The following is a 27,668-nucleotide window of genomic DNA, read 5'->3' on the forward strand; positions in this document are numbered from 1 at the left end:
TGACCAGCTGGAGGGTTTTTGTGCTATTCTTTCTTTGTTTAATTTTATTTTTCATTAACAGTTAACATTCAATATTATTTTATATTAGTTTCAGGTGTACAGCATAGTGGTTAGACAATTACATAATTTACTAAGTGATCCCCCAGATAATTCTAGTACCCACCTGGCACCTTATGTAGTTATTACAGTATTATTTTACTGTATTCTTTATGTTATACTGTACATCCCCATGGCTATTTTGTAACTACCAATTAGTACTTCCTTAATCCCTCAACTTTTTCACTCACCACCCCAAGTCCCTCCCATCTGGTAACCTCAGTTTGTTCTCTGTATCTGTGAGGCTGTTTCTGTTTTGTTTGTTCATTTGTTTTGTTCTTTATATTCCACATATAAGCGAAATCATAAAGCATTTGTCTCTCTGTCTGATTTATTTCACTTAGTATAATGCCCTCTAGGTCTGCCCATATAGTTGTAAACGGTAAGATTTCATTAGTTTTTGTAGCCAAGTAATAATCCATTGTATATAGGTATTACTTTTTTTTTTTTTTTTTTTTGGTCCGTGCCCCTAGCAGGAACCAAACCGGGGACTCTCTGGTCCGTAGGCCGATGCTCCAACCGCTGAGCCAAACCGGCCAGGGCGATATTACTTTTTTATCCACTCTTCTATTGATGGGACTTGGGTTGCTTCCATAGCTTGGCTATTGTAAATAACGCTGCAATGAAAATAAAGGTGTATATATATTTTCAAATTAGTGTTTTGGATTTCATTGGATATATACCCAGAAGTGGAATTGCTGGGCTGCATGGTAGTTCTATTTTGAATTTTTTGAGGAAACTTCATACTGTTTTCCATAGTCTCTGCAGCAGTTTTCTATCCCACCAACCGTGCACCGGGCCAGGGTTCCCTTTTCTCCACATCCTCATCAACACTTGTGTGTTGATTTATTGATGATAGCCATTCTGACAAATGTGAGGTGATACCTCATTATAGTTTCAATGTGCATTTCTCCGATGATTTGTGACATTGAGCATCTTTTCATACATCTGTTGGTCATCTGTATGTCCTCTTTGGAGAAATGTCTATGTGTTTAGGTCCTTGGGCCATTTTTTAATTGGATGTTTGTTTTATGGGTGTTGAATTGTATGAGTTATTTATAGATTTTGGATATTAACCCTCTGTCATAGGTATCATTTGCAAATATGTTGTCCCATTCAGTAGCTTGTCTTTTGGTTCTTGTTGATGGTTTCCTTTGCTGTGCAAAATTTTTAGTTTGATACAATCTCATTTGTTTGTTTTTCTTTTGTTTCCCTTGCCCAAAGAGATATATCAGAAAAAATAGTGGTACAAGAAATGTCCGAGATTTTACTACCCATGTTTTCTTCTAGGTGTTTTACAGTTTCGGGTCCTTTGTCACATATTAATTGACCATATAGGAATGGGTTTATTTCTGGATTCTCTATTCTGTTCCATTGATCTATATGCCTGTTTTTATCCCAGACCATGCTGTTTTGATTACTATAGCCTTGTAGTATAGGTTGATATAATACAGTGTGATACCTCCAACTTTGTTCTTCTTTCTCAGGATTGCTGTGACCATTTGGGGTCTTTTTGTTTCTATATAAACTTTAGGATTATTTGTTCTAGTTCTATAAAGAATGTCATCAGTATTTTGATAGGGATTGCATTGAATCTATAGATTGCTTTGGGTAGTATGGACATTTTAATGATATTTATTCTTCCTATTCATGAGCATGGTATAATGCTTTCATTTATTTGTATCTTCTCCAGTTTCTTTCTTTGATGTCTTATAATTTTTCTAGTACAGGTCTTTTACCTCCTTGAATTTATTCCTAAATTTTTAAAAAATAAAACTGTAAATGGGATTGTTTTCTTAATTTCTCTTTTTGATAGTTCATTATTGATGTATAAAAATGCAACGGAGCCCAGCTGGTGTGGCTCAGTGGTTGAACATTGACCCATGGACCAGGAGGTCACCAGTTTGATTCCCAGTCAGGGCACATGCCCAGGTTGCAGGGTCAGTCCTGGTGAGGGGTATATAGGAGGCAGCTGGTCGATGTTTCTCTCCCATCAATGTTTCTATCTCTCTCTCCCATCCTCTCTCTCTAAAAATATCAATAAAACATATTTTTAATGTAACTGATTTCTGAATATTAATTTTGTATTCTGCTACTATACTGAATTCATTTATCTGTTCTAGTGGTTTTTTGATGGAATCTTTAGGGTTCTCTCTACAGTATTATGTCATCTGCAAAAATGACAGTTTTACTTCCTTTCCTATTTGTATGCCTTTTATTTCTTTTTCTTGTCTGATGCTTTTTCTGCATCTATTGATATAATCATAAGATTTATATCTTTCATTTTGATTATGTGGTGTATCATATTAATTGACTTTGTAGATATTGACCCTAACTCACATTCCAGGAGCAAATCTCACTTGATCATCGTGTATGATCTTAATGTATTGCTGAATTCAATCTGCTAATATCTTGTTGAGGATTTTTTGCATCTATGTTCATCAAGGATATTGGTCTATAATTTATTTATTTATTTATTTATTTATTTATTTATTTATTTATTTATTTATTGTTCTGTCTTTCTCTGGTTTTGGAATCAGGATAATGCTGGCCTTGGAAAATGAGCTTAGGAATCTTCCTTCCTCTTGAGTTTTTTGAAGTAGTTTGACAAGGAGAGGTGTTAATTCTTCTTTGAATGTTTCGTAAAATTTACCTGTGAAGCTATCCAGCCCCACGCTTTTGTTTGTTGGGAGTTTTTAAATTACTGATTCAATTTTGTAGGTAGTAATTGGTCTGTTCAGATTTTGTTTCTTCTTGATTCAGTCTTGAAATGTGTATGTTTGTAGGAATTTATTCATTTCTTCCAGATTGCCCAATTTTGGGGCATATAATTGTTGGTAGATTTTGTTAAAATCCTTTGTATTTCTGTGGTGTCAGTTGTCACTTCTCTTTTTCAGTCTGATTTTATTTATTTGGGTCTTCTCTCTTTTTTTCTTGATGAATCTGAGTAGGGAAGTCTTGGTTGTAGGTCCTTGCTTTTCATCATTTTGAATATTTTGTTCCACTCCTTTATGGCCTGCTGTGTTTCTGTTTAAAAATAAGCTGATAGCCCTGGCCAGTTAGGCTCAGCGGTTAGAGTATCAGCCTGTGATCCAGGTTCAGTTCCCGCTAAGGGCACGTACCTCGGTTGCAGTTTGTCCCCGGCCCTGGATGGGTTGTGTGGGTGGCAGCCACTCGATGTGTCCCTGTCACGTCCATGTTTCTCTCTCTCTCTCTCTTCCTCTCTCTCCCTCCCTCCCACTCTATCTGAACAAAAAATGGAAAAATGTCCTCGGGTGAGGATTAAATAAATAAATAAATAAATAAATAAATAAAGCTGATAGCCCTGGCCAGTTTGGCTCAGTGATAGAGCATCAGTTCACGGACCAGAGTCTTGGGTTCGATTCTGGTCAAGGGCATGTACCTCGGTTGTTGTTCATCCTGGCCCTTAGGTGAGGATTAAAAAAAAAAAGCTGATAGTCTTATGGGTGCTCTCTTGTAAGTAACAAGTTTTTCTCATGCTGCTTTTAACATTCTCTTTGCCATTTTAATTATGTTGTGTCTTGGTGTGGGCTACTTTGGGTTCACCTTGTTTGGGACTCTCTGCACTTTCTGGACATGTATGTCTTTTTCCTTCACCAGGTTAGTAAAGTTTTTAGTCATTCTTTCTTCAAATAGGTTCTCAACCCTCTGCTTTCTCTATTCTTTTTCTGGTACCCCTATGATGCAAATGTTGTTATGCTTGATGTTGTCCTAGAGGTCTCTTGAACTATCCTCTGTTTTTCCATTCTTTTTTCTTTTTGCTGTTCTGATAGGGTGTTTTCTGCTACCTTGTCTTCCAAATCAAATCACTGTTTCAGTCCTCTGCTTCATCTAATAAGCTGTTGGTTTCTTCCTGTGTTTTCTTCATTTTTAACGAGTTCTTTTTTATAGTTTCTATGTCCTGGTTTTATGTTTACAATCTATGTTGAAGTTCTCAGTGAGTTACTCTGTTCTTTCCCTAGTGTTCCTAGAGCATCCTTATAACCTGTGGTTTTAACTCAGTTTCTGGTAGATTTCTTGCTTCCATTTAATTTCGTTTCTTTCCTGGAAATTTCTTCTGTTCTTTCACTTGGGACATGTTTCTTTGTGTCCTCATTTTGATTGCTTCTCTGTGTCTGTCTCTATGTATTAGAAACAAACTAGATGTAGATCTACTATGTCTCCCAGTCTTGGCAATGTGGCCTTATGTAGCAGGTGTCCTTTGGGACCCAGTAGCACAGTCTCCCTGATCACCTTAATCAAGTGCGCCAGAGGTGTATCTTGTGTGGGTTGTGTTTGCCAGCCCCTGAAGCCACACAACTCAGTTTCTCCCTGTATGTCTCTGTCACCCCCTGAGCTGGATGGACATCCTTGAGAGTTTTTAGAGAAAGACTGTGACATGAGCCTAGGCTGGTTGCTGCCAAAATAGCCTTAGGTACTGTGCAAATTGGGTAGGTCAGGGTCTCAGGTAGTCATCAGGGTGGAGCTAGTGGCGTTCGGCAGCCTTATGCAGAATCAGATTTGAGCAGTATTGGAGGAGAGCTCACCATACAGACAATACTGACCATCCCTCTGGCCCTTGCCCTGAAGCCACACAACTCAGCTTCTCCCTATTTGTCTCTGGCATCCCTGGAACTTGATGGAATTCCTCAACAGTTTTTTAAAAAATACTGCAGGCCCAGGCTGGTTGCTGCTGAAGGAGCCTAGGGCCATGTTCGAGTTTGGTAGGGCAAGGTCTCAGGTAGTCATCAGGGTGGAGCTAATAGAGTTCACCAGGCTAATGCAGATTCAGATTTGCTGTGTGGAGGGAGAGCTCGACACTGGAAAGAGAGCGTCCTTCGTCCTTCAGCAGCACAGGAGGAAGGCTTAACACAGCGACAATGGCAGCCATCCCTCCAGCTCTCACCTCTAAGCCACACAACTCAGCTTCTCCCTGTATGTCTCTGGAGCCCCTCCAGCCTCCGTCCCTTTGCCAGAGCCCAAGGTGAGCGCCTGAGAGCGAGTGTTTGTATGCTGACTTTTTAAGACAGTAATTTTCAACTGATGTGCCACAAGAATTTTTAAAACCTGCATATCTGCCTATTTAGTCTGAGGCATCGACCTCATTTCTCTTCGATTGGCAAATTAAAAAATGACAAGAGCCAAAGCAATAGTAGCCATCTGGTGTGAATGAATCAAAATATCTTTTTTTTTTTTTTGTCAAATTGACAAAAATATATATTTTTTGGTGTGCCACAGAATTTTGGTAATTAGTTTATGTGTGCCACGAGATGAAAAAGGTTGAAAATTGCTTCTTTAAAGGGATACCTGTGTTTCTAGCACCCTTTTGTCTTATCCAGATGGATAAAAATCCCTGCTGATGTCACAGCCAAGTGTTATGTGGGCTCCTCTTCCCAGCACTGGTTTCCAGACTGGGGAGCCCCGCATGGGGCTGAGACCCCTCACTCTTTAAGGGAGACCTCTGCAGCTGAGTATCCCTTAGGACTCTCTATTGCCACAGGTGGGTGTGGGGCCAGCCTGTTTTGTGTCTCGATGGGGCTTCTTTCTTCTATCCTTAGTTATAGGACTTCTGTTCAGCTGGTCCTCAGATGGTTACTCAGGTTGACTGTCCTATAATTTAGTTGTAATTTTCTTGTGGTCACGGGAGGAAGTGAGTATAGCGTTCTCCTCTTCTGCCATCTTGGCTGGAACTGTCATGACTGAAGAATTTTAAAGAAAAATGTTTTTAAACCATCCATGTTCAAAAATAAAAAGAGTTGAGAGTACAGTACAAGAACAGGAAGAATCTGGGAATTTTGGAAGAGTTGTGGACTAATTAGATGTCCAGAAGAAGTCATTACTCTCCGCTTCCTTACTGGAGATTTCATTACCAAGGAAGAAAAGTTATTTAGAAATTCAAGAGAGCAGCCTGAGCTAGGAATATAAATTAGAAAATCATCACCTTAAAACTGACTAACAAGCTGTAAGCATACCCATATGGGATTGCCCAGAGGGAGTATGTTGAGTTAGAATAGACTAGAGCTGAGGAATAAGACATAAAGGAAACAACAAAGTAAGTGGTAGGCAGAGAACTTAGTAAGAGGTGTGGTCATCCTTGTCAAAGCCCTGCAGAGAGGGGTCTATAAAGGGCCAACGGACATGTCATGTCAAAGCATAGTTCTAGAGAGCACAACCCCATAATACAATGTCATTTTGGGGTTGTGGATACTAATGTCTGGATCAAAATTCATCAAGATAGTATTCTGAGACATTTAATAACCAAACTGAACTGTTCTTTGGGGTGTTCTGATCAACTGAGCAAGTAGATATGGTATCTGGAGGTAAAATAAAATCCCTTCACTGGCCCCATGTAGATACACGCATGCTGAGGTGTATTGAGATAAGCTACAAAGTAAATTAAACTAATTTGTAAGCCTAATTCTGAAATTAAATATAAAAATGATAATATAGCCCACAATACCATGGAACTAGCTATTTTTGGCTCGCAGTAATTTATCTAATGTATTACAGAATCTGTTTTGGCTAGAGCACGTGAAAATATTTCTAAAAGACTGGCTAAGTCAACTTGCTTAGTTTACCTACTTGTTCTGAATTATTTTTGCTTTCCATAGTCACTGCAAAAGGCTACAACCGACACAGACTTGATAGTCAGAAGAGAGAGAATATGGAGGGATATAAGAAATTTATAAGGGAAGGTGATACCGGAGGATTTATGGAGGGAAAAAAAAGGCATGTACCAGAATAACAGGAAACTATTAAACTTCTGCCTGTTCATGAGCCAAGCCAATGCCAATCATGTAACAATAGCAGAGACTGGAGGACAGCAGTTGTAGGTGTGCACACACACATACAAGCTTCGAAGTAGGTGAGAGTCCACAATCAGACTGGAAAACACCAGCTGACTCAGTTTGACGTTAGCACCTGCCTGCTAACCAGTTTCAAGAGTCAGATATCTTTCTTGTCTGTAACTATTTGGTTCTTTTTAGTAAGGAAAACAGGCATTTTCCAGCTCCAAACTCAAGGGGACTTTCTGTATGTAGTCTCAACATAATGCCATATACAGAGAAAGAAGCATAAGAATGAGAAACAATTTTAGAGTAAATGCATTTGGGACTAAGGAGTCCAAATCTCCAAGTACTCAGACCGTGGCAAGAAGGCTTTGACTAGCTGTTGCTTTCAACTGCTGGCAGGAAGGAAGTGGGAGAAATGTGAAGGGTTGGGGAGCTACCTCCTACATTTTTTGCTAACACTCTTCTGTCTTCAACTGTAGCCTGGAAGCTGCCACTGTCATTCATAGGTTGGTTTAATGTGGCTCTGTTCCATCCCTTCACAGTACTGAAGTTTAACCCTGAGAGATCATTTCTTCCCTTGATGAATGATCAGACTTCAGCTTCTGGGACTCATGACCAGAGAGCATGCCCAATGGCCCATGTGACAGGGCAGGGGGCAGAGCCAGGCTTCCCTGGTTCACATTCACAAGCCAGCATGGCGTGTCTACCTTCTTGATGACCCAAAAAGCTTCTGAATATGTGTGTGGGGTGGTATGTGTCCCCATACACATACCTTTGAGACATGCTTTGGGGGTGTTCTTCTCCCACTGATAAAGCGCTCGTAACTTTAAACATCATTTTTGCAGCAAATACTCATGATCCCAGTATAGAGTTGTTGGCCTTCCCCTAGTCACGAAACAGAATCACATTTCATTGATCTGTCCCTTTGGTAAGCATTGTTGTCCCATATTTGACACAAAAACTTTCAAATGGCTTTGTGTTGGTCCATTTGTCCTTTCCATATCTGATTCAGATAAACCCATATTCGGGAACAGAATTAGCCTTCATCATTGTTAATTAGTCTCCCTCGTTGCCGTGGCTCAGTCTTGAATTTAATTACTAAAAACACTTATTAAATACCTAATTTATGTAAGACACATTGGGAAGGAGAGCTAAAAAAAATGTATAAAGCATCTGGCTTTCAACAAACATGACACAATACGGGAGACAAGATGATGCAGAAAGAACAATATTAAGGCAACATGTGACAAGCGCCTGGAACAACAACAAAGATTTCGCACAGGGACAGAGTGCAGCTGACCTTCACTATATCTGGTAGGACATCACAGAAGAGTGTAGCATTTGAGCTGGTCTTGTGACGACAGAAGACCGCTCTAGGTAAAATGGAGAGAGAAAAGCATGTTTAATTTTGTTTAAACTGATGGCAGTACAATTTAAAAAATGTTGAGCCCGCACGCATAACCAATGGACACAGACAACAAAGCCGGGGACGGGGTGGGGGGTAATGGGGAGGAGGGTGTCAATGGGGAAAAAAAGGAGAAACATCTGTAACAACAACAACAACAACAACAAAATATTGAGCCCATTGGTTTAGGTCAGGGATCAGCAAACTTTTTTGGTGAAGGGCTAGGTGGTATACATTCTCGAATTTGTGGGGAATGCACCTGCTGTCCCAATTACTGGAACCTGGCATTGAAGTGTGAAAGCCGCCATAGACGACCTGGGCATGGCCGCGTTCCCATAGACGTTTATTTATAAAAACAGGATGTGGGCTGGATTTGGCCCTGGGGGCAGATCCCTGGCTTAGATGACTGAAGATCTTTGTTCATCTACAGCACACCCTCAGAAAGTTCATACATGTCATGGTTTAGAAAGCAAACAAGTATGGAAACTAACGACCTGGGTCTAGGCCTGACTGTGTAATTACCTGTGTGAGTCACTTCACCTCTTAGACCCCAGGCTACCATGCACGACATGTGGAGCCCGGATTGAAAATATCCTCCCAAATTCCTTCTAGTTTAAGTATTCTGAAGTTCAAATAGCACCCCAGTGGCAGATTTCCCCTGGGATCTGATTGACAAGCAGAATGAGTGAAAATCAGATTTAGTCCTTTGTGGGCACAGTGAGTACCAGAAAGCAGAGATGATGGCAGGAATGGGAAAGGCTACACGTGCCGTTCTGAGAAATGGGGAGTCGTAGCTTATTGCTCTTAAAGGGCCCTGTGCTGTGCTTCTGTTCCAAAGGATGGTAGGATTTGCTGAACTGAAGTCTCCTCTTGCAGCTAGGATTTCTGGAGCCCTTGATGTTGGGGAGCTGGCCCTTTATTTCGTGGGGAAAGCTGCAGAGTGAAATGAAACACCTGGAGTAGCGACCGAAAGGGGAAAATCCTCCCTGTGTGATTCCTTAGCGCCGCCACCACGGAAGGAGCCTCGCCCTTCCAGCTGTGTACAACGCTTGGTTTACTCTTCCATTTCTTAGAGGCAGCTGTGCCAAGCACAACTGGAGTTTCACTAAGGCCCTTCATGCACCCCACGCCCAGCCAGACCGAACTGTTTGCTTTTCCCTGAACACATGCCCTCACTCTGCAGCGCTGCTGTTTGAGCTCCGCGTGTGGAAAGGTCCTCTTCGGGCCCCCCAACCCCCAATCCTAAAAGATCCAGCTCCCAGACCACTTTCTCCATGAAGCCCGCTCTGATCCCTTCGCTGGAATTGTCTTCTTCCTCCTCTAAACTTCAAATCACTTCATCAAGAAATCTCCTGTGGTATTTACCACATGTCTTAGCTTCCCTCCCAGAGTATAAATGCCTTTCAGGAGTTTAATTCTTCTTGGTTTTCACCCTCAGTGGCTTGACTCAAGTAAATGCTCAATAAATAGCTGTTGAATGGATGTGCTGATTCCGGCCACTGGGGTGTCAATTTGCATGTTGGAGTGGCATTACCCACCAGCACCCCACTGCACAAGTTAAGGCTTCACCTTCATCACCCACAGCCTTCATCTCCGACCACCTCATCCTCGGAGTCTAAGCCCCTCACGCAGCCCCCTTGCTGCCCAGAGCTCACCACTCTGCTGTCCCTCCTGAATTTAACTGTCCAACCCTCCACATGGATCGGTGGTTTGCTTGGGGAAGGTACACAAGATTAGCAACCCTTAAGCCAATGCCAACACCATGACTTTGTAATTTGTAGTTAGAAGATAGGACATTTTTAGAATAAAGTAGTTTATCTCCCCTACTGAAACAATGCCTCCTGTATTAGGTAACAATTTTAAGGAATGAGCAATTGCACTGATAGCTAGTCAGAAGATGGCATAAGCCTTGTTGGTTAATAATCTAACGTTGGGATAGAAATCTGCAGGTATAGACAGGTACCCTCAGGCAGTTTAAGTGCTATCCAAGAATGTGTCTTCCAGAGCCCTGGCTGTCTATTCTTAAGCTGTTGATGATTCTCATTCAATTAACACCCACAAACGTAAGTGCTCAGCTACTTCACATTACTCTGTCTGCTAAAATATTCCCATTTTAATGGAGGTCTTCTATTAACTCAAAGGGAGTCTTACACGTGGGAGGTTTTTGTTTGGTTTGGTTTGGGCAGCTGACTTTTTACCAAATCACTGCAAATGGGTGTCTGCTTTTTCCCCTCACATGGAGTGACCCCTGTCTTGGGTAAGGTTTCCAAAGATGATCTGCCAAGCACAGAGCCGACTCCTTGACTTCCTTTCCCAACTGTGGGAAGGTTGGACCTATTAGCAGTGGTTGGCTCCCAGGTCCCTTCAAGAATAAATGTTGTTTCCAAAGAGCCAAACGTCCAGGATTCCAGGATCTGGCCCTTCAATGTTCATTTCCTGTCTCCACTGAAGGTTTATCTTTCTATTTGCTACCGCGTGTAAACAGAATTCTGCAGTTCTCGCGCGTGGGGGCGGGGTGCCGGGAGCCAGCTGGATGCTAGGTGCGTTTGCTCAATACCTCCGGAGCGTGGGAGGTAGGCAGCACCCCAAGATGCTCTTTCTTTCAGAACGACAGGCACTTATTTTACCAGAAGTGCTAGGAGAACTCCAGTGTCATCCTGTCGGTATATTTGAGCTTTCTGCTTCTGGAGGAGAGGAGAAAGGCGCCGGTGGGGAGATGGGAGCTGTGCTGCTCCGGGGGAAAGACACGGAGCCGAGAGAGAACTGGGGAGAGGAAACGCGTAGTAAATCTTTTTCCAATTAAGAAAAATGAGAGTGGAAGCAGGAAAGCTCCAGAGGGCACTTTGAGGGGAGGGAAGGATCATAAAAGGCCTGTTATGAAAATCCATGACACATAAATTTCCTTGCACGAAGCGGTGCTTGTCTGCAGAGGATCCCCTGGGCTGACGTGGGACATGCGACTTTGCTTCGTGGCCTCCACGTGCCGTGCGTTTCCATCGGCTTGTCTGCAATGCCTCCCTCCCTTCGCCAGGATCCCCTTTCATGAGTCACGGGTCCTCATCCCCAGCGAGGGACAGCTTGCTTTCATTTTTCCAATCACTTTCTTTCTTCTGCTCACCGTTTACCAGTGCGAAGGCGGTGCCATCATTGGAAGCTCCCCCGAGCGAAATGATGGGCCTTCGTACTGCGTGGCGCAGATAGTTCAGACCTGGGGGTAAGACTTGGATTTCTAAATCACACCGAGTGAAACGCTCGTCTGAAATGAGTTCGTTTTTTTACATTTGAAGAGAGAAATGGAAATGTCTGCTTCTGGGAGACTGTCCCGGACGATGAAAAGAATCTGCTTGTTTATGTATCTGTGGTCAAAGGCAGTTGTGGCGAAATGGGCCAGCCGGGTGTGGGGGTTTCCCTGCACCCTGCTCTGGGGGAGTTCCTGAGCTGGTTGTGTATCCAGGTGCAGATCTATATGAAAGAGAAAGAGCTGGCTAGAGGGGGAGGGAGAGAGGGGGAGAGAGAAAGTGAGCAAGCTGACAAATACAGGATTGCCAAGTCATTGACACCTGGGTCTGAATTGTTTTATCATGTTTTACTTTTATAAAAGCCGGAGGTTATTCCCCACACCTACAACATGTGTTAAAGCAAGATTGTTGTCCTTTAATAGATACAACAGTCAGAAATGGCCCCAATTCAGATTTTACTTTTGATTCACGGCATTTTAAAAAGTCTAAGTTTATTGACGATAATATTTATTTAAGATTCTTATTAGACAAGATAATCCTAGGTTGGAGATGAAGAAACGGTAGTGTTTATGGAAACTCAGGTAGTAACTGAGTTTATCTCTATTGGATACATTTTTTTACCAGTTGAATCTCAAGTAAGGATTGAAAGAGAAGGATGTCTGATTACTTTATTTTCATTCTTACTGGCCACTTAAACATTTCTTTTACTGTTTTTCATTCGCTTCAACCCAAGTTTAACGTGAATAACAAGTGAAAGGAAAAATATGTCGTCTCCACATCAACCTTCTCTTTTCATGCTCCCCTTTCTAAACATTTATAAATTTTAAAGTGAGCTGTTTATATCTGACCACACTTATTGTTTTAATAGGGTGGAATAGCAAGAGTAGTACAAAATCCTGTTTGTGACCAAATAAATAGATTTTAGTTTATCTCTGGAAACTGTCACGGAATTATCCCTCCGAAATGTGTATTTAATGGGTTTGATAGATGTATTGTTCTTTTTAAAAATAAATGGGAGAAATATAGCAATTCAAGAAGAAAGTAAATCCAGATTCTGTTCATTTTGTTTCTACTGAGTATCACGAGGTATCTATGGACCGTAAAAAAGAAAATGGGACCAGTTGAATAAAAAGTTAGACATTTACTTTATCTAAACCATAATCTCAAGAAATGTGGGAGGTAGAAGAGGGTAGAAGGGAGATAAATAGAGATGGAAGGAGCCCTGGCTTGGGTGGTGAACACAATACAGTACACAGATGATATATTCTAGAATTGTACACCTGAAACCTATATAATTTTATTAACCAATGTCACCCCAATAAATTCAATTAAACAAATGAAAATGAAACTAGAGAATAATTTTTTTAAAGAAATGTTTGGAAACCCTGTGCCTCATCTATTATTATAAACTGCAGCTAGTCATAAAAACATGGAGAGTTTCAGAAACATAACACAAACAGTATGATTATGTAAAGTTCTAAGAAGGCAGATCTAAAAATAGGATCATTTAGAGATGCATACCTTGAGGGTAAAACTACAAAGAAAATCCAGAGCATAATTAAAATAACCCCAAATTCAAGCTAGAGGTTCCGTAGAGGCACATAAAAAGCAATAGGAATGGATCGAAAGGGGACACATCAGCATCTCCAAGGTGCTGATGCTGTTTAAACTGGGTAGTAGGCACATGGGTGTCTGTTTCATTATTATTCTTTGAAATGGTCATATACTATACACTCATTTATTGGTACAATATATTCCATGCTAAATATCTTTTTAATTTAAAATATTGACCCCAGTTTGACCAGTGTGGCTCAGTAGTTGAGCATCGACCCATGCACCTGGAGGTCACCGGTTCGATTCCTGGTCAGGACACATGCCCAGGTTGTAGGCCAAATCCCCCCAAGTGGGGAGCATGCAGGAGGTGGCCAATCGATGTTCTCTCTCATGATGTTTCTCTCTCTCTCCCTCTCACTTCCTCTCTCTTTAAATCAATAAAGGGGAAAAAATGAAATAAATAAAATATTGACCCCAAACCATTAGAACCCATCTTTTAAAAGTTTGCTGTGACTACCTGCACTGATTTAGAAATGAGTCAGTAAGTTCAGGGCTCTGTCTGCCCTCGAGCAGGACTATTCTGACAACTGTGTTCCAGTAAACCTTGGTTAGCGGCACAGCCTTGAGTCAGAATCAGAATCCCGGAACTCCCAGGTGGCTCTTACCTGCACGATCAGTCAGACCTGGTCTATTTGACAGGATGACGAAGTCGTAAGGACGCTGAGAACCAGCCTGCTACGATGGCGTACAAAGGCCAGGCGAAGAGGGCTTTCTTCCCCGGTCTGATGTTTCTTTCTGCTCTGCTCTGCAGCACATGTTTACCCGCCATGGTCTGTGGTTGTAGCAACTCATGTGATTATGGGATGACACCACTGTATAAAGCATATGGTCGGCTGGTGGTGACAACATATAAAAGAACACTGACATGTGCAAGCACACAATCTCGTACTATTGAGAACCAGCGTTTATGGTTAGTATTCAACTTTAGTAATTGTCAGATGTGTGTATGTATGGGGAAGTGGGGTGGGGGGAGGGGAACCAGATGAAGTGAGGAATACGTCTCTTCCTCGGGAAATTTGCTCAGAGTAATGTATCCTTTGCGTGCCTTCGCCCAGAGGCACCTCACGGGTGCAGCAATGAACCCTACAGTGCAATTCAGCATAGTTTTACCTTCCTTCCCCTATTAGTACACATGTATATATTATCTAGGGAGGCTGCCTTTTATTCCATTTTATATTAGTTACTAACAGACCGATTGATTATTGGCGACTTAATCCATTTCTAAACATATGCTGCCCTGGAAAATATTTTTATTTTCTGGATTTTCTTTTCTCTATGATAATGTTTAATGCCTGCCTTTTAAGGAATCCAAGGGGGGAACGTTCAGAATTGGACCTTATGTGCATTCAATAAAACCACAACGTTTTGCAGACGCCGCATAGAAACAAAATCATATTTACGAAGCTTGAACGTTTCCATAAACCTCTTGTAACTTTCATACAGCAAATCTGTGGGGTGAATATGACTCATTTCAGTAGCTCAGGATTTTCCCTCCTGAACATAGCACGGCCTGAGATTTTCCTACGAGCGTGTGAGAAATTCACAGAACTGACTGGATATGTTTGGAGAAGCTGCTTACATTTCATGTTAAGAAAGAACATTACTGGGGTTTTTTGGTACATGAAAATGAAAGTATGTGAGTCATTTTGCCTCCTCATAGCTGACGAGCACATATTCAACCCACATGAGGAGTTAACTCTTTAAAGTTGGATCCCATATGCCCTGGCCGGTTTGGCTCGGTGGCTAAAGCGTCAGCCCGCAGACCAAAGAGTCCCGGGTTCGATTCCTGCCAAGGGCACGTACCTCGGTTGTGGTTCATCCCTGGCCCTGGTTGGGGTCGTGCGGGTGGCAACGGATTGATGTGTCTGTCTCACATTGATGTTTCTCTCTCTCTCTTCCCCTCTCTCCCTCCTGCTCTCTCTGAAGAAAAATGCAAAAATGTCTTCAGGTGAGGATAAAAAAAAAAATTTAAACCAGAAAGCCTTTTATTTCCTCCAACGTTTTCCTCACTTCACCTGTGAGTCGGCCTGTGTGTCTTTACACGTGTGTGTGCTTACCAAATATGAAGAATGTCAAAGAACACAAAAGGGTTTGAGGGCGAAGATTCCAAGTCTGTTCCGTGGCTCTGGGAATCTTTCTATGCACCTGTGGGTCTCTAGTAGCAAAGTTATTGAAAGAGGCTCGTAATTCATACCCACACCAAGTATTTTCTATAGCATGATAGAAACAGACTACAGTCTGTTTCAGGTGTGAACAATTGTTCTTCAAACATGCCTAAATATAAATGCCATGCTTTATAAGCTATGGAGTCCTTTTTATGCATTACTGGAGTTATAGGCATTTTACAGAACATTTTATTAATAAATAACAAAAGTATAAGCAATTGTTATATCTTAATTTTTTCCTTGATATTTTAAAAGGTCCCTCATCCTTAAAATGTTAGAAACCAGCCCAGTGGAGGGCATGCAGGAGGCGGCCAATCAGTGTTCTCTCTCTCTCTCCCTCTCCCTTCCTCTCTCTCTCAAATCAATAAAGAAAAAGAAATTTGAAAAAAATGTTAGAAACCAGCACTATAAAAGATATAAAAGATTACATTTTTCCTCTGACTCTATCAGTAGCAGAGGACTGTGTCACTGCATGCTGATGGACTTGGTTCTTGGAAGTGACAGAACTTAGGGTGTAACTTGAAACAACTATTGTGATGCGCAGTCTGACAGGATCTTTACATTTAAATGAACATACACTGTTTCACTTCACAGCATCTACCCTAGAGAAACACGTGTGCTCAAAAAACACTACAGCACTGTGTATGGTAGAGAAAAGTTGGGGAAAATCCAATGCTGCCCTGGCTCGTGTGCCTTAGTGGTTAGAGTGCTGGCTAGTGGCCCGAAGGGTCTCAAGTTTGATTCCCAGTCAAGGGCATGTACCTGGGTTGTGGGTTCTATCCCTGGCCCCTGTAAGGGTTGTGCAGGAAGCAACCAATTGATGTGTTTATAAGATGTAGCTCTGTCCCCCTGCTGTAAGGTTGATCATACCTTTCTCCAAGTGTTCAGGCCAAAAGATAAGTGAAGGCAGCTACCAAAAAACAGAAAATAGCCCTGGCCGGTTTGGCTCAGCGGTTAGAGCGTCGGCCTGCGGTCCCGAGAGACCCGGGTTCGGTTACCGCTAAGGGCATGTACCTCAGTTGCAGTTTGTCCCTGGCCCTGGTTGGGTCATGCGGGTGGCAGCCACTCGATGTGTCCCTTTCACGTCGATGTTTCTCTCTCTCTTCCTCTCTTTCCCTTCCACTCCATCTGAACAACAACAACAACAACAACAAAAAAAAAAAAAACAGAAAAAATCTTCTCGAGTGCGGATAAAAAAACACACACAGAAAATAGTGCTCCTTGCTAAACCTGCTAGCACCCAGCATGGGTGAGAAAGTCCTGGATTCTAGTCAATCAAACATTTTTTTTCAAAAGAGAGATACGTTACATATCATTTGGGGTTACAGACTGATGTGTCTCTCCCATCGATGTTTCTCTCTCTCTCCCTCCCTCATTTCCACGCTTTCTAAAGAATCAATGGAAAAATATCATCGTATGAGGATTTAAAATAATAATAATAAAATGCATTTGATTAAAACTCTAATAAACATGGTTTAATCTTTCCCAGATGATTCAGAGGAAGTTCAGGATCCGCACAGCCTCTGAATCATCTGGGAACACCGGCTGTCTTTGTAGTGGAGAGCACCAGTAGACTGGTTAATTCCGCAGCTGCTGAAGTTTCTCAGAAGGAACGAATGGATTGTTATGCTTTTATTACAATCCAGTGGGTGGTTAGGTATGATTTTACTAGTCAGCAGCATTTCAAATATGTTTTCATCTGGTGTGTGGGAAGTTAGAAATGTTAACATTTTGCCTTTAACTGGAGCATAACGCAGAGGTTGTTGTGTGGCATTTGGATGTCTTAAGGATGCTGTGCGCTCGTCTGTCTTACTTCATCAATTCTGCTTATGGTGAAATTAGCACTCACATACATTGCTGGTGTTGCATTCCTTTCTGGAGGGTAACTTGTCCCTGGGTATCAAAAGCCCTTAAAATAGCATACTCTTACACTCTGAAATTCTAACGTCTGAGAATATTTTCTAGGTAAGTAATTGAACAAGTGGTAAAAGTATAGCTATAATGATGTCCTTTGCAGCAATGTTTATAAGAACATAAATTTGGAAAAATCTTAACTGTCCATCAGTAGAAAATGGGTTAAATAGATTATAGTACATCCCTATAATTACTGTGTACATATATACATAGAATACTGTGTCGCTGTGAAAATTATATTGTATTAATATATTAAAAATAGTCGTAAATAAGGTAATTTTTACAACCGTTTATAAAATTATATCTATATAACACAATCCCACTTTGTTAAAAATAAAAACATTGGTGATCCACGTGAAAATGTCTGGTATGATGCTAATCATGTTTATATCTGAGTGGCAAGTGATTAGGGAGCTAATTTTTTCCTTCTCTTTCATACATCTTGTGTTGTCTGGTTTAAGAAAACAGGTGTATTTTACTTTTAGAACCAGAACAAAATGAACAGTTACATTTTTTTCAATTTTGAAAGAAAAAATACAAACCTGTGATAGTTGCCTGAAAGGTAGGTTGCTGTGGGACAGACCTAAAAGCAAGAAGCTACCTGGCTTTGCACACTGAGGTCTAACGCAGGGAGTCTCACCTTCGAGGAATTTCCACACATGCCGTGTCATTTGGTATGGACACAACCTCACTTACAAAGTCAACTGGTAGGTTGTTGAGCCAGGGGCATGTTGTGAATTCAAAATACCATGAAGTCTTTTTGCATCTTCTTTTGTTCTTTAAGAACAATTTTGGGTATTCATTAGTAGTAACCAAAGAGCCTTAAAAATCTAGTTCTGGTAACTGGGTATCCTGGCAAGGGGCTGCGGCTGGGAGTGGTTGACTGTGAGTTTTCAGCCCTACCAAGTGAGAAGAGTCAGAGGAGACGGTGAGTGACCCGGGTGTTCAGGACACTCCCCCGTGAGAAATCTAAGGTGAAGAAATGTTGAGTGGGACTTGGCCTCAGGGGCAAATCAAGTTTGTGTCAGAGCTAAATGCCAGCGATTCCAGCCGTGAACCACATCGGTAGGTGGGAGGAAGACACTAACATCTCAAAGTGTTCAAGCATAGTGGGAACGAAAGGGCTAAACATGAAATTCCATTTAGGAAGGGGGGAGGGTTCCGTTTGTAGCAAAGGATGTTCCGTATGGAGCCTTTACGTCTCCTGCTTGTCTTGGAAAAGGCAGGCCCGGTGATAGCCAAGACCTCGTGGCTGATCCAGGGACGTAGAAGAACATATTAAGACTTTGTGTTTGATTAGCTTGGGAAGCAGTCATTAAAGACCCTGCCATGGTTAAAGCTGTCTACTGAGAAATCAGCCAAAGGAATATTAGGCCAAGAATCTGAAGATTGAAGCCAGACCACTGGGAAGGTCTTTTGACTGCAAACTACAGTGTGATTGAATTAGAAGGGAACATTCGAATCATGTCATGTTGTCACCTCAAGTTCAACAAGTCTAAGATTGAATTCATCTGTCCTCACAAGGCAGCTCCTCGACTGCACTCGTAAAATACTGCCGTGTAGAATGCCTCACCGCAGCACCCAGGGTTTCATCCGATGGTCACACACTCACAGACAAGGAAATCTAACTCGGGCTAATCAAGGGCGTTAGCTCGTCAGAGGCCGGTTCTAGAAACCAGGTTTTCTGAGTACTAATCTAGTCATCTTTCAACCACCTCCCACTGCCCTTCTCGCCACATTTGCAGAAAGAAACCAGGCAGTGACATTTTATTTATATTGAAATTGGAGTGTTGCACACTAGCAGAGTTTAGTAAGTATGAAGTCAAATTTTTCTAAAGTAGCAAAGAACAAACCAACCAACCTTAGGAATTGTTCATCTTGGGTTTTATAAGGTACCTAGGTGAAAAAATTCATAGCGTTGGTATGGTGGAAGTCAAAAGATAACACCGGGTTTACATCTAAACATGCCCAGTTTGTACATGTAACCCAGCACCCTCGATCTTTAGGTTCATATTGTTGGTATAAATTGTGTGGTTTCGCATACAATTTATATTTTTCATTTATTTTTAATATGTTTTTATTGATTTCTTACAGAGGAAGGGAGAGATAGAAACATTGATGTGAGGGGGAAACTCAATCGGCTGCCTCCTGCACGCCCCCTACTGGGGATCGAGCCCGCAATCCCGGGCATGTGCCCCGACCAGGAATCCAGCCAGGACCTCTCAGTCCATGAGACGATGCTCAATCCACTGAGCCACATCGGCAGGGCTTTATATTTTTGTTTTCCTTCACCTGTAAATTATTTTAGCTTGGTCTTGATATAAGAAGAATAAGCATGCAAGTTTTGCATATCTGGCTATTTGTAGATGCGTAAGTAACACTCATGAAAGCCCTGTAACTCCCTAAGGTAAGAACAGCCTGCTGCACAGAGCAGCTCCATCCCACCCCGTGGGCCCATCAGGCCAGCTTGTCCCTGGGTCAGCACACCCAGGCCTCCTTGGCACTGTGTATCTCCAGACACCCTACTCCAGGTCATTTCCTGAGTCTGGGCATCTGTACTTCCTAGCTCTTGTGCGTTACGGGGGAATAAGTATTAAGGAATACACATCTAACGTGGTGCTATTGATTGTATCATTTCCCTTAATAGGCATTTGCTTCGGCTGAAACTATGCATGTGAAGTTCTCTGTGCCTCTTCCACCTGTCCTAGCCCTTAGGTTTCTTCCTAAATATATACGTGTGGGCTACCAAGATGCGCCCGGCATGTGTGAGATTCTACAGCATGTTTTAGAAAAGAGGAGACGTAGAGGGAGCTGCACTGATGTTGAAGCCCCTACTAGCTGGCACCTTCTCTCTCCTGTAAAAAGGCAAAAGTAAAATCCAGGCAACGAGGATGTCCTGCTCTCGATTCTAATGAGCAATTTGAGCTTTTTAATGTCAAAGTCCCGATTTGGTCATTTAACTTGATTCTGTTCTGACCTTGTGACAATATCTACACAAATAATGAGTACAACATGCTGAACATTTTCAACAAGTGTTTTGATAATTTGTAGTTCGATCTTTGGATTTCTGCTGCTAAATCGTACATGCTAGTCATCAGCTTAGTGAAGAAATCCAAACCCGCTCACAGTCTCTGAAGGCAACCGGCCTTGGTGTAGGTTTTTAAAATTTAAGCTGCTTATTGGATCATTGCAAATGATCTCCTGTAGATGTTGGATTAAGTGCTTTTCAGATATGTAAAGGTTTGAAAACTGGAGAGATCGGGTCTCTAAACTTAAGGAACAGAACCATCCTTTTGGAACTCTGTGGTTCAGGAAGGAGTCCAGTTCAGAAGAGGACTCACAGCTGACCCTGCCAACGAGTTGGTGAAGATGGTTGGCACTTGACATGCTCAAGAGGTGGTTTCTGTGATGTTGCAGAATCGCCTACCAAAGGAACGACGACGATGAGGAGGAGGCAGCCCGGGAACGGCGCCGGCGAGCCCGACAGGAGAGGCTGCGGCAGAAGCAGGAGGAAGAGTCTCTGGGGCAGGTGACCGACCAGGTGGAGGTTAACGCCCAGAACAGGTACTGTCGTCTTCGGGAGAGAGAATTTCTAAGTTGCTTCTTAGCCTGTCTGATGAATGGAATGTGTTGGGCAAAGCAATTCCTTCTTTCTCAACTCGACTCTTTTCAGTCTAATTTGTTTAATTATGTCATGGCCATTTTAGGCAACTAATCAGATTAAACAAACTGATTTCGACATTAGGACACGACTACTCCTTTCTTTCCCCCCACCCCATTCCCCAAATGCACCCCAATTGAGTGACTTCATTTTGTTTTATAATCTAGTAAATTTTTTTATGTATTCAATATGGTGGGTTATCGCTTTAAATAAGGAGAACTAATTACATTCATTCTTTAGACTATTGCTATCTGTTTTGAACCAAAGATTTATTAATTCCATAGTCCTCTGTGCCTAGGAGTATAAGCTAATACTTCAATTTTAAAAGTAGGCATGAAGACCTGGCCGGTTTGGCTCAGCAGTTAGAGCATCGGCCTGTGGTCCAGAGAGACCCGGGTTCAGTTCCCGCTAAGGGCATGCACCTCAGTTGCAGTTTGTCCCCAGCCCTGGTTGGTCCTGCGGGTGGCAACCACTCGATGTGTCCCTTTCACATCGATGTTTCTCTCTCTCACTCTCTCTCTCTTTCTCTCTCTCTCTCCCCCCTTCCCACCTCCCACTCTACCTGAACAAAAAAATAGAAAAATGTCCTCGGATGAGGATAAATAAATAAATATAATAAAAGTAGGCATGAATTGCAAATGTCTTGTTTTCCCTGATATACTACAGCCTTGAATCAATAGTCTGTGACCACTACAATATTCAGCAAGGTGCAGAATCCTGTTTAATTTAATGTAATTATTAAAACAAGCTTGTGAGTCTGCATCTACATTTTTCCTATACATGCCCTAGTAGAAATCAGAAAAGTCGAGAGCACTTAAGAGATTCAACCTCTGCCCAGCCACTGTGGCTCAATGGATTGAGCGTAATCCTGTGGACTGAGAGATCCCAGTTTGACTCGTGGTCAGGGCACATGCGGGGGCTGCAGGCTCGATCCCTAGTAGGGGGCATGCAGGAGGCAGCGGATCTATGTTTCTCTCTCTCCCTTAATCTGTCTCTAAAAAGTCAATAAAAGCATATTTTAAAAAATAAAGAGATTCAATTTCTTCAGAAGGGGACTTTACAAATTCACACATATGAGGTCTCACAGTCCATTATGCTAATGGTTAATGTAAGTCATTTATATGCCCCAAAGTGTAGAAAAAATGAGAATATTTGGAGGGGAAAATGGAGGAAAAAGTTAATATTAAAGTACAACTATGGACTGATTAAATATAATGAAACCACCATATAAGATCTTGTATGTGGTTTTGGTTTTAATTTGTTTTGTTTGTTTTTTTAATCTTTACCCGAGGATATTTTTCCGTTTATCTTCAGATAGAGTGAGAGGGAGGGGGAGAGAGAGAGAACATCAATGTAAGAAAGACACATCAACTGGTTGCCTCCCTCATGACCCTGACCAGGCAACCAAGGCCAGGGACCGAACCAAAACTGAGGTGCCCTTGACCGGAATCAAACCCAAGACCCTTTGGTCCGCGAGCTGACCTCTAACCACTGAGCCAAACCAGCCAGGGCTGATAGTTTCTCTAACTCAATCTATCTAAAACATTCTGAACAGAAGGAGTTCTGGCCTCTTTGGCCCAAATTTGAGTGGGTACACAGAAAGTTTCTGAAGGCAGTCTTGAAAATGCTGGCAGGAAGGATGAATTCAATAAGGAAACGTATTGGTTAGATGGAGAAATAGAGCCCATGTCTCTTGGTAAATAGTAGCTCCGATTTAGGGAGGAATATAGCAAAGGGGATGTAGGTATATTCTCTGGAGTTCACTACTTGGCTTTGAATCTGAACTTGGCCTTTCACTAACTGTATTTCTTCAGTTAAATGTAAATGAACATTATACTACCTTTCTCTTAGGAACATTGTTAAATTTAAATGAGATAATAAAAAGTAAATTGCGCAGTGCCTGGCACATAGTAAGCACCTAATTTTAACTATTATTAAGAAGATGGTATTAGAGTCTCCCAGAATAGGGCTGCCTAGTCTATTTTTGAGCAGAGGATGCAAGGGGGGGGGGGCTAAAAAAATAGCAATTTGAGGCCTTGACTGAATCTGATTATTAGCAAATGATCAACAACGGCTTTAAAAAGTTACTTATGGTCTGTAGTTTTTCTTGCTTTTCAAATCTTGCTTCTCTATTTGAGTTTCCTTTTTTCCCCCCATTTTATTCATAATAGTTATTTCCTGCTATTGATTGAACAGATTTTTTTTTTTTTTTTTTGGTAAAGCCTATTCTATCAGAGAACATGAGATTTACCTCTAAAATATAAACAACCCCAACTGGTACTTAACTTCTACTGATGATCCCTGTCATGATTTATCAATAGGCAAAGAAAGGTTCAGTAGAGTCTGTTGGTTTCTCAACTGAAGAGTACTTTCATCTGACTAACACTGTAGAATTTGGGGTATCTTTTAAAAAGTACTTAAATTCAGTTGCTCCAAATGCCTATCTATGTATATGGACATTTCCCCTTAAATTCCAAACTTTGTATTTGGAGGGAAATTTAATCCTTATATGTCTAATTCATGGAGAGAGTGTCCTGTGGCAACAGCTAAGGCCAAGAAAGTTTAAAATCCAGCCTTCACTCTGCCATTTCTTGTTGTTCAATGTGAAATGTGTTTTTCCAAAATTAAGTGAACTTGAACTTCAAAAGAGCCAAGTTCGGTATGAACCATGAAATTTGATGGAGTTTCTAAACATTGCAAGACATATTCTTCCAACTCTGGCCACAGTTCCTGGTATCACATGACTGGTTGTTTCCTGCCAGCAGAGACCCACACCCCTGGCCGGGGCAGTGTCCAGCATCCTGCAATAGTGAGTGAGGTGATGGACATGGCGCGGCTTGATTTTTAGAGATTTCCTTTTCTTTTTTAAATAAACATCAAATTCAACTGTTCTTTGTCTACTGTGGAAAGAAGGGCAAGAGATCCTTTACTCATGGAAATCTTAGCAAAAAAATGTAGATGGTGTGTATTATTAGTTAGGGTAATGGCCGCTGCTAAAACAATGAGCTCCTACATTTTGGTAGTTTAATTTGATTATACATACTATTCCGGTGTGGTTACTTCCGACTAGTAGGGAGAACTGGTCACCTACTTTCTTTCCTCTTGGGACTCTGAATTCCTGGTGCTTTGGCGTCCTCTGATCTAGCCAGCAGACAGAGACAGACAGGGTAGGAAATGTACCTTTGCTTCCTAGTTTTCTTGGTCAGGACACATCACTTCTGCTCAATAATTTCAGTTGGAAATTATTGGTTACATGGCTCTATCTGGGTGCAAGGAAGAGGGGAGAGTAGAAAATATAATCGCTGACTGACCATCACTTCCTGGGCCTCTGGGAGGAAGGGAGAGCAGGCTTGTGGTGGACAGTTACCTGTCTGGAGGGGGGCGGGGTGGGGGGGAGGGTCATCGGAGTGCGTATAACATTCCCACGCTGTAATGTACACTCCCATCCCCTCAAAGTGCTTTGTGTTCACCAGTCCAGTTCAAGAATTCTACATGACTTGGTGACATGTGAAAATATTATATGATACTAGAGGAATTCGCTTATTATTTCAGTTTGGTCCTTGTCTTAGTTAGAGTTCCCTAAGACGCGGATCCTGAAACAAAGTTTTGACCACAGGTTGTTTATCTGTAGGACAGTCCCAGAAAACAGTGTGGGGAACTGCGACAGGGAAGGGGAGGCCACCAAGTAGAGGTTTCATTGCCAAACTGGTGACCACTGTGGGGATCTGGAGCTTAACTCTCCCAGGAAATTCCAAGATCCAGGACAGCCCAGGCCCTGCAGAGTTATGCAACTCAAAGGTGTGGGGAGCAAGGTATTTTACACCAGTGCTCATCGAGTTTAGTTTGAGGGCTGCTCCCGGGGGGCGTTAACATTCCAAGCACCTCTGGCGGGGAGAGCAGACCTCAGCGGCCAGGGAGGGACCATGGGCACAGGCTGCGCACGCTGTCAGTGGAGGGTGGCCATGGGGTGGCCCTGCCAGCTCTGTTCCGGTGTGGGGCGGGGGCATCCAGCTGACCGACTAATCAGCAGCTCGCTGTCTCTGCTGTTGTTTCTGCTGCCCAGTGTGCCCGACGAGGAGGTCAAGACCACCACGTCCAACACGCAGGTGGACGACGACGACGAGGCGGCGCTGCTGGAGCGCCTGGCCCGGCGGGAGGAGAGACGCCAGAAGCGGCTGCAGGAGGCGCTGGAGCGGCAGAAGGAGTTCGACCCCACGGTCACGGAGGCCGGGCTGTCGCCGCCCAGCGGAGGGATGCGGAACGACGCCGCCGAGAACGACACCGCCGCGAAGGAAGAGAAAAGTGCAAGTCGCCAAGAGAGATACGAGACGGAGGAGACGGAAATAGTCACCAAGTCCTACCAGAAGAATGACTGGAGGGAGGCCGAAGAGCAAAAGAAAGAGGAGGAGGAGGAAGAGGAGAAGCCAAAGCGAGGGAGCATCAGAGAAAATCAGGTAGAGGCGATGGTAGAAGAGGCAGCAGTAGAACCGCCAGAAGACACAGTGGGGATGTCTTTGAAAAATGGGCAGATCAGTGCAGATGAGCCTAAAACGGAGGATGAGAGGGAGCAAGGTCCAGATGAGATGGCCCGTGATGAAGAGATGGAGGAGAAAGAAAGGGAAAGGGCCCGGGCAGAGAGGGTCAGGTTGGAAGCAGAAGAAAGAGAAAGAATTAGAGCTGAACAAGACCAAAAGCGAGCGGAGGAGAAGGCAAGACTTGAAGCCGAAGAGAAGGCAGCTGCACGAGAGAGAGAGAGGAGGGAGGCAGAGGAGAGGGAGCGGATTGAGGAGGAAGAGAGGAGAGCAGCAGAGGAAAGGCAGAGAGCAAAGGCGGAGGAAGAAGAGAGAGCTAAGGTAGAAGAGCGAAACCGTAAGAAGCAGCTAGAAGAGGCAAGAAGCGAAGCACAGGACAAAAAGATCAAAGGGGAAAAGGTAGAAGAGAAAATAGAAGGGAAATGGGTCAATGAAAAGAAAGGACCAGAAGATAAGCCCCAGACAGCTGTCCAAACGACACAGGTACAGTAAACATTTTGCACCGAACGCGTGATGCCTGTGACTTGTGAGAAATGTAATGCACACCAAATTCGGGGCCCAGGCCGCGGTCCTGTAGCCCACATGCTTGATCGTTTGGCAAGCTGTTTGTGTTGTAGGCCGTGGCAAACTGCAAGCATGAAGCAATTGATTGATGGCTAAATAGCCAATCAACCAAATTTACTGAGCCAGCCAGAGAGAAATGTACTGCTCTGGGCTTGCTTGTTATGAACACCAGAAAAATGAATGAACCCAAAGATGGTCACTGTGGTGGTGCTGTGTTGACTTGTGATTCTGCATCTGCATCTAAACTCATTCCTTCTCACACCTGTACCTCTGTCCATAGGTCTACATGAGGCAAGAGCTTAACTCCCCACCTTACCCATGGGTTTGACATTTATAAAAAATTATAAACGTTGGGGTGGGAAACTGACAAAAAAGAATCATGGTCAGAAATAGCATCTTGGTTTTTTTTTTCTTTGTTGATTTTAGAGAGAGAGGAAGGGAGAAGGAAAGAGAGAGAGAACATTAATTGTCCGCCTCCTGCATGCCCCCCACTGGGGATTTGGCCCACAACCTGGGCATGTGTCCTGACCGGGAATCGAACCGGTGACCTCTTGGTGCATGGGTGGTGGCTCAACCACTGAGCCACATTGGCTGGGCCAGAAGTAGCATCTTAAGAAGGCAAATAGAAAATCCTCTAAATCAATTGATAATAAAGGAGGGAAAGGAGCCAGTTTAGACCTTTTTAAAAAAAAAAAAAAATGTCAAAACCATGATGGGCATCATGTAGACCTGAGCTTAATGTAAACTTGCAGAAAGCCAGTCATCTGGGGTGGCATCAGTTTATAATTAACTGGTGATGAAAAGCGTACATTTTGCTTCTTTCACTATCTGAATGACACACAGAAATGGACATAGGAAATGGGGCGGAAGAAGGGTGGAAATGGGGGTTGGGGGTGAGCTATAAAAGGGTGTTTTCTGTCTGCAAGGCTGCATTAAAAGCACTCTGCTTACCCACCACCTGCTTGCACACTCGCCTTCCAGAAAGAACTCTCTCACTAAGTGCCTTGTGCTGAAGTTGTCTTTCACTCCTGCTTGCTCCAAGGGCTCATGAACACAGCTCCCATCGAGAGGCAGGAACAAACGCACCAAACCACACACAAGGTTTGTAAACACGCCCAGGGAGCACCGCGTCCTGCTAGATACCAGTGAGCACAGGGGCCGGTGCACGGGAACAAATGGGAGTGGGAAGAAAATATCCCAGGCTGTTTACAACCACTGGCACGGGGGGCAATGTGAGCACTGACGGCAAGAGAGAAGCCAGCCTAAGCCACATGCCAAGTGACCGGAGCACCTTCTCACTCTAGTAAGAGCTAGAAAGGGCTTCTTTTAACTGAGTGACCTTACCATTCTTGAAAATGAAAAGGAAGAAGAAAAGGGGGCTAAAGTGCCACCTAAAAGAGAAAAGTCCCAAGAAGACAAGCCTGCCTTCAAAAAAGAAGAGGTAAATATTATTGGGAAATAACCTAATTAATCAGAAAGCATCAGAGAGCAGTGTTTCACGACATTTCAAGTCTGATGACCTCTAATGTTTTTCAAGCCATGACTCATGATTCATCGAATGGTGAAATCAACTTAGAGCATCTCAAAAGTAGTTAAATGTGTCAATCGGCATTTAAAAAATGAAACAGGATAGAAAATATCAGAGGGCATTATAGGCAGTAAGCACTGCATTGTGACATAAAGTATC

At 42.7% G+C, this 27,668-nt stretch overlaps 1 protein-coding gene across 11 annotated transcripts in view; it reads left to right on the forward strand.

Moving 5' to 3' along the window:
* Positions 1-27,668, forward strand: part of CALD1 (caldesmon 1) — a 208,539-nt gene that overhangs the window by 146,839 nt on the left and 34,032 nt on the right. For 10 of the 11 annotated variants that reach the window (XM_036246739.1, XM_036246738.1, XM_036246737.1 and 7 more), the window contains 2 exons: positions 20,642-20,788; positions 24,949-25,339. In XM_036246739.1, the coding sequence (XP_036102632.1) occupies positions 20,642-20,788; positions 24,949-25,339 (538 nt within the window). Of the gene's footprint in view, positions 1-20,641; positions 20,789-24,948; positions 25,340-27,344; positions 27,423-27,668 lie in introns of all 11 variants that reach the window. The other variant, XM_036246747.1, reaches the window with a different exon arrangement.

Source organism: Molossus molossus, unplaced genomic scaffold (genome assembly GCF_014108415.1).
Source record: "Molossus molossus isolate mMolMol1 unplaced genomic scaffold, mMolMol1.p scaffold_m16_p_7, whole genome shotgun sequence".
NCBI classification, from domain to species: domain Eukaryota; kingdom Metazoa; phylum Chordata; class Mammalia; order Chiroptera; family Molossidae; genus Molossus; species Molossus molossus.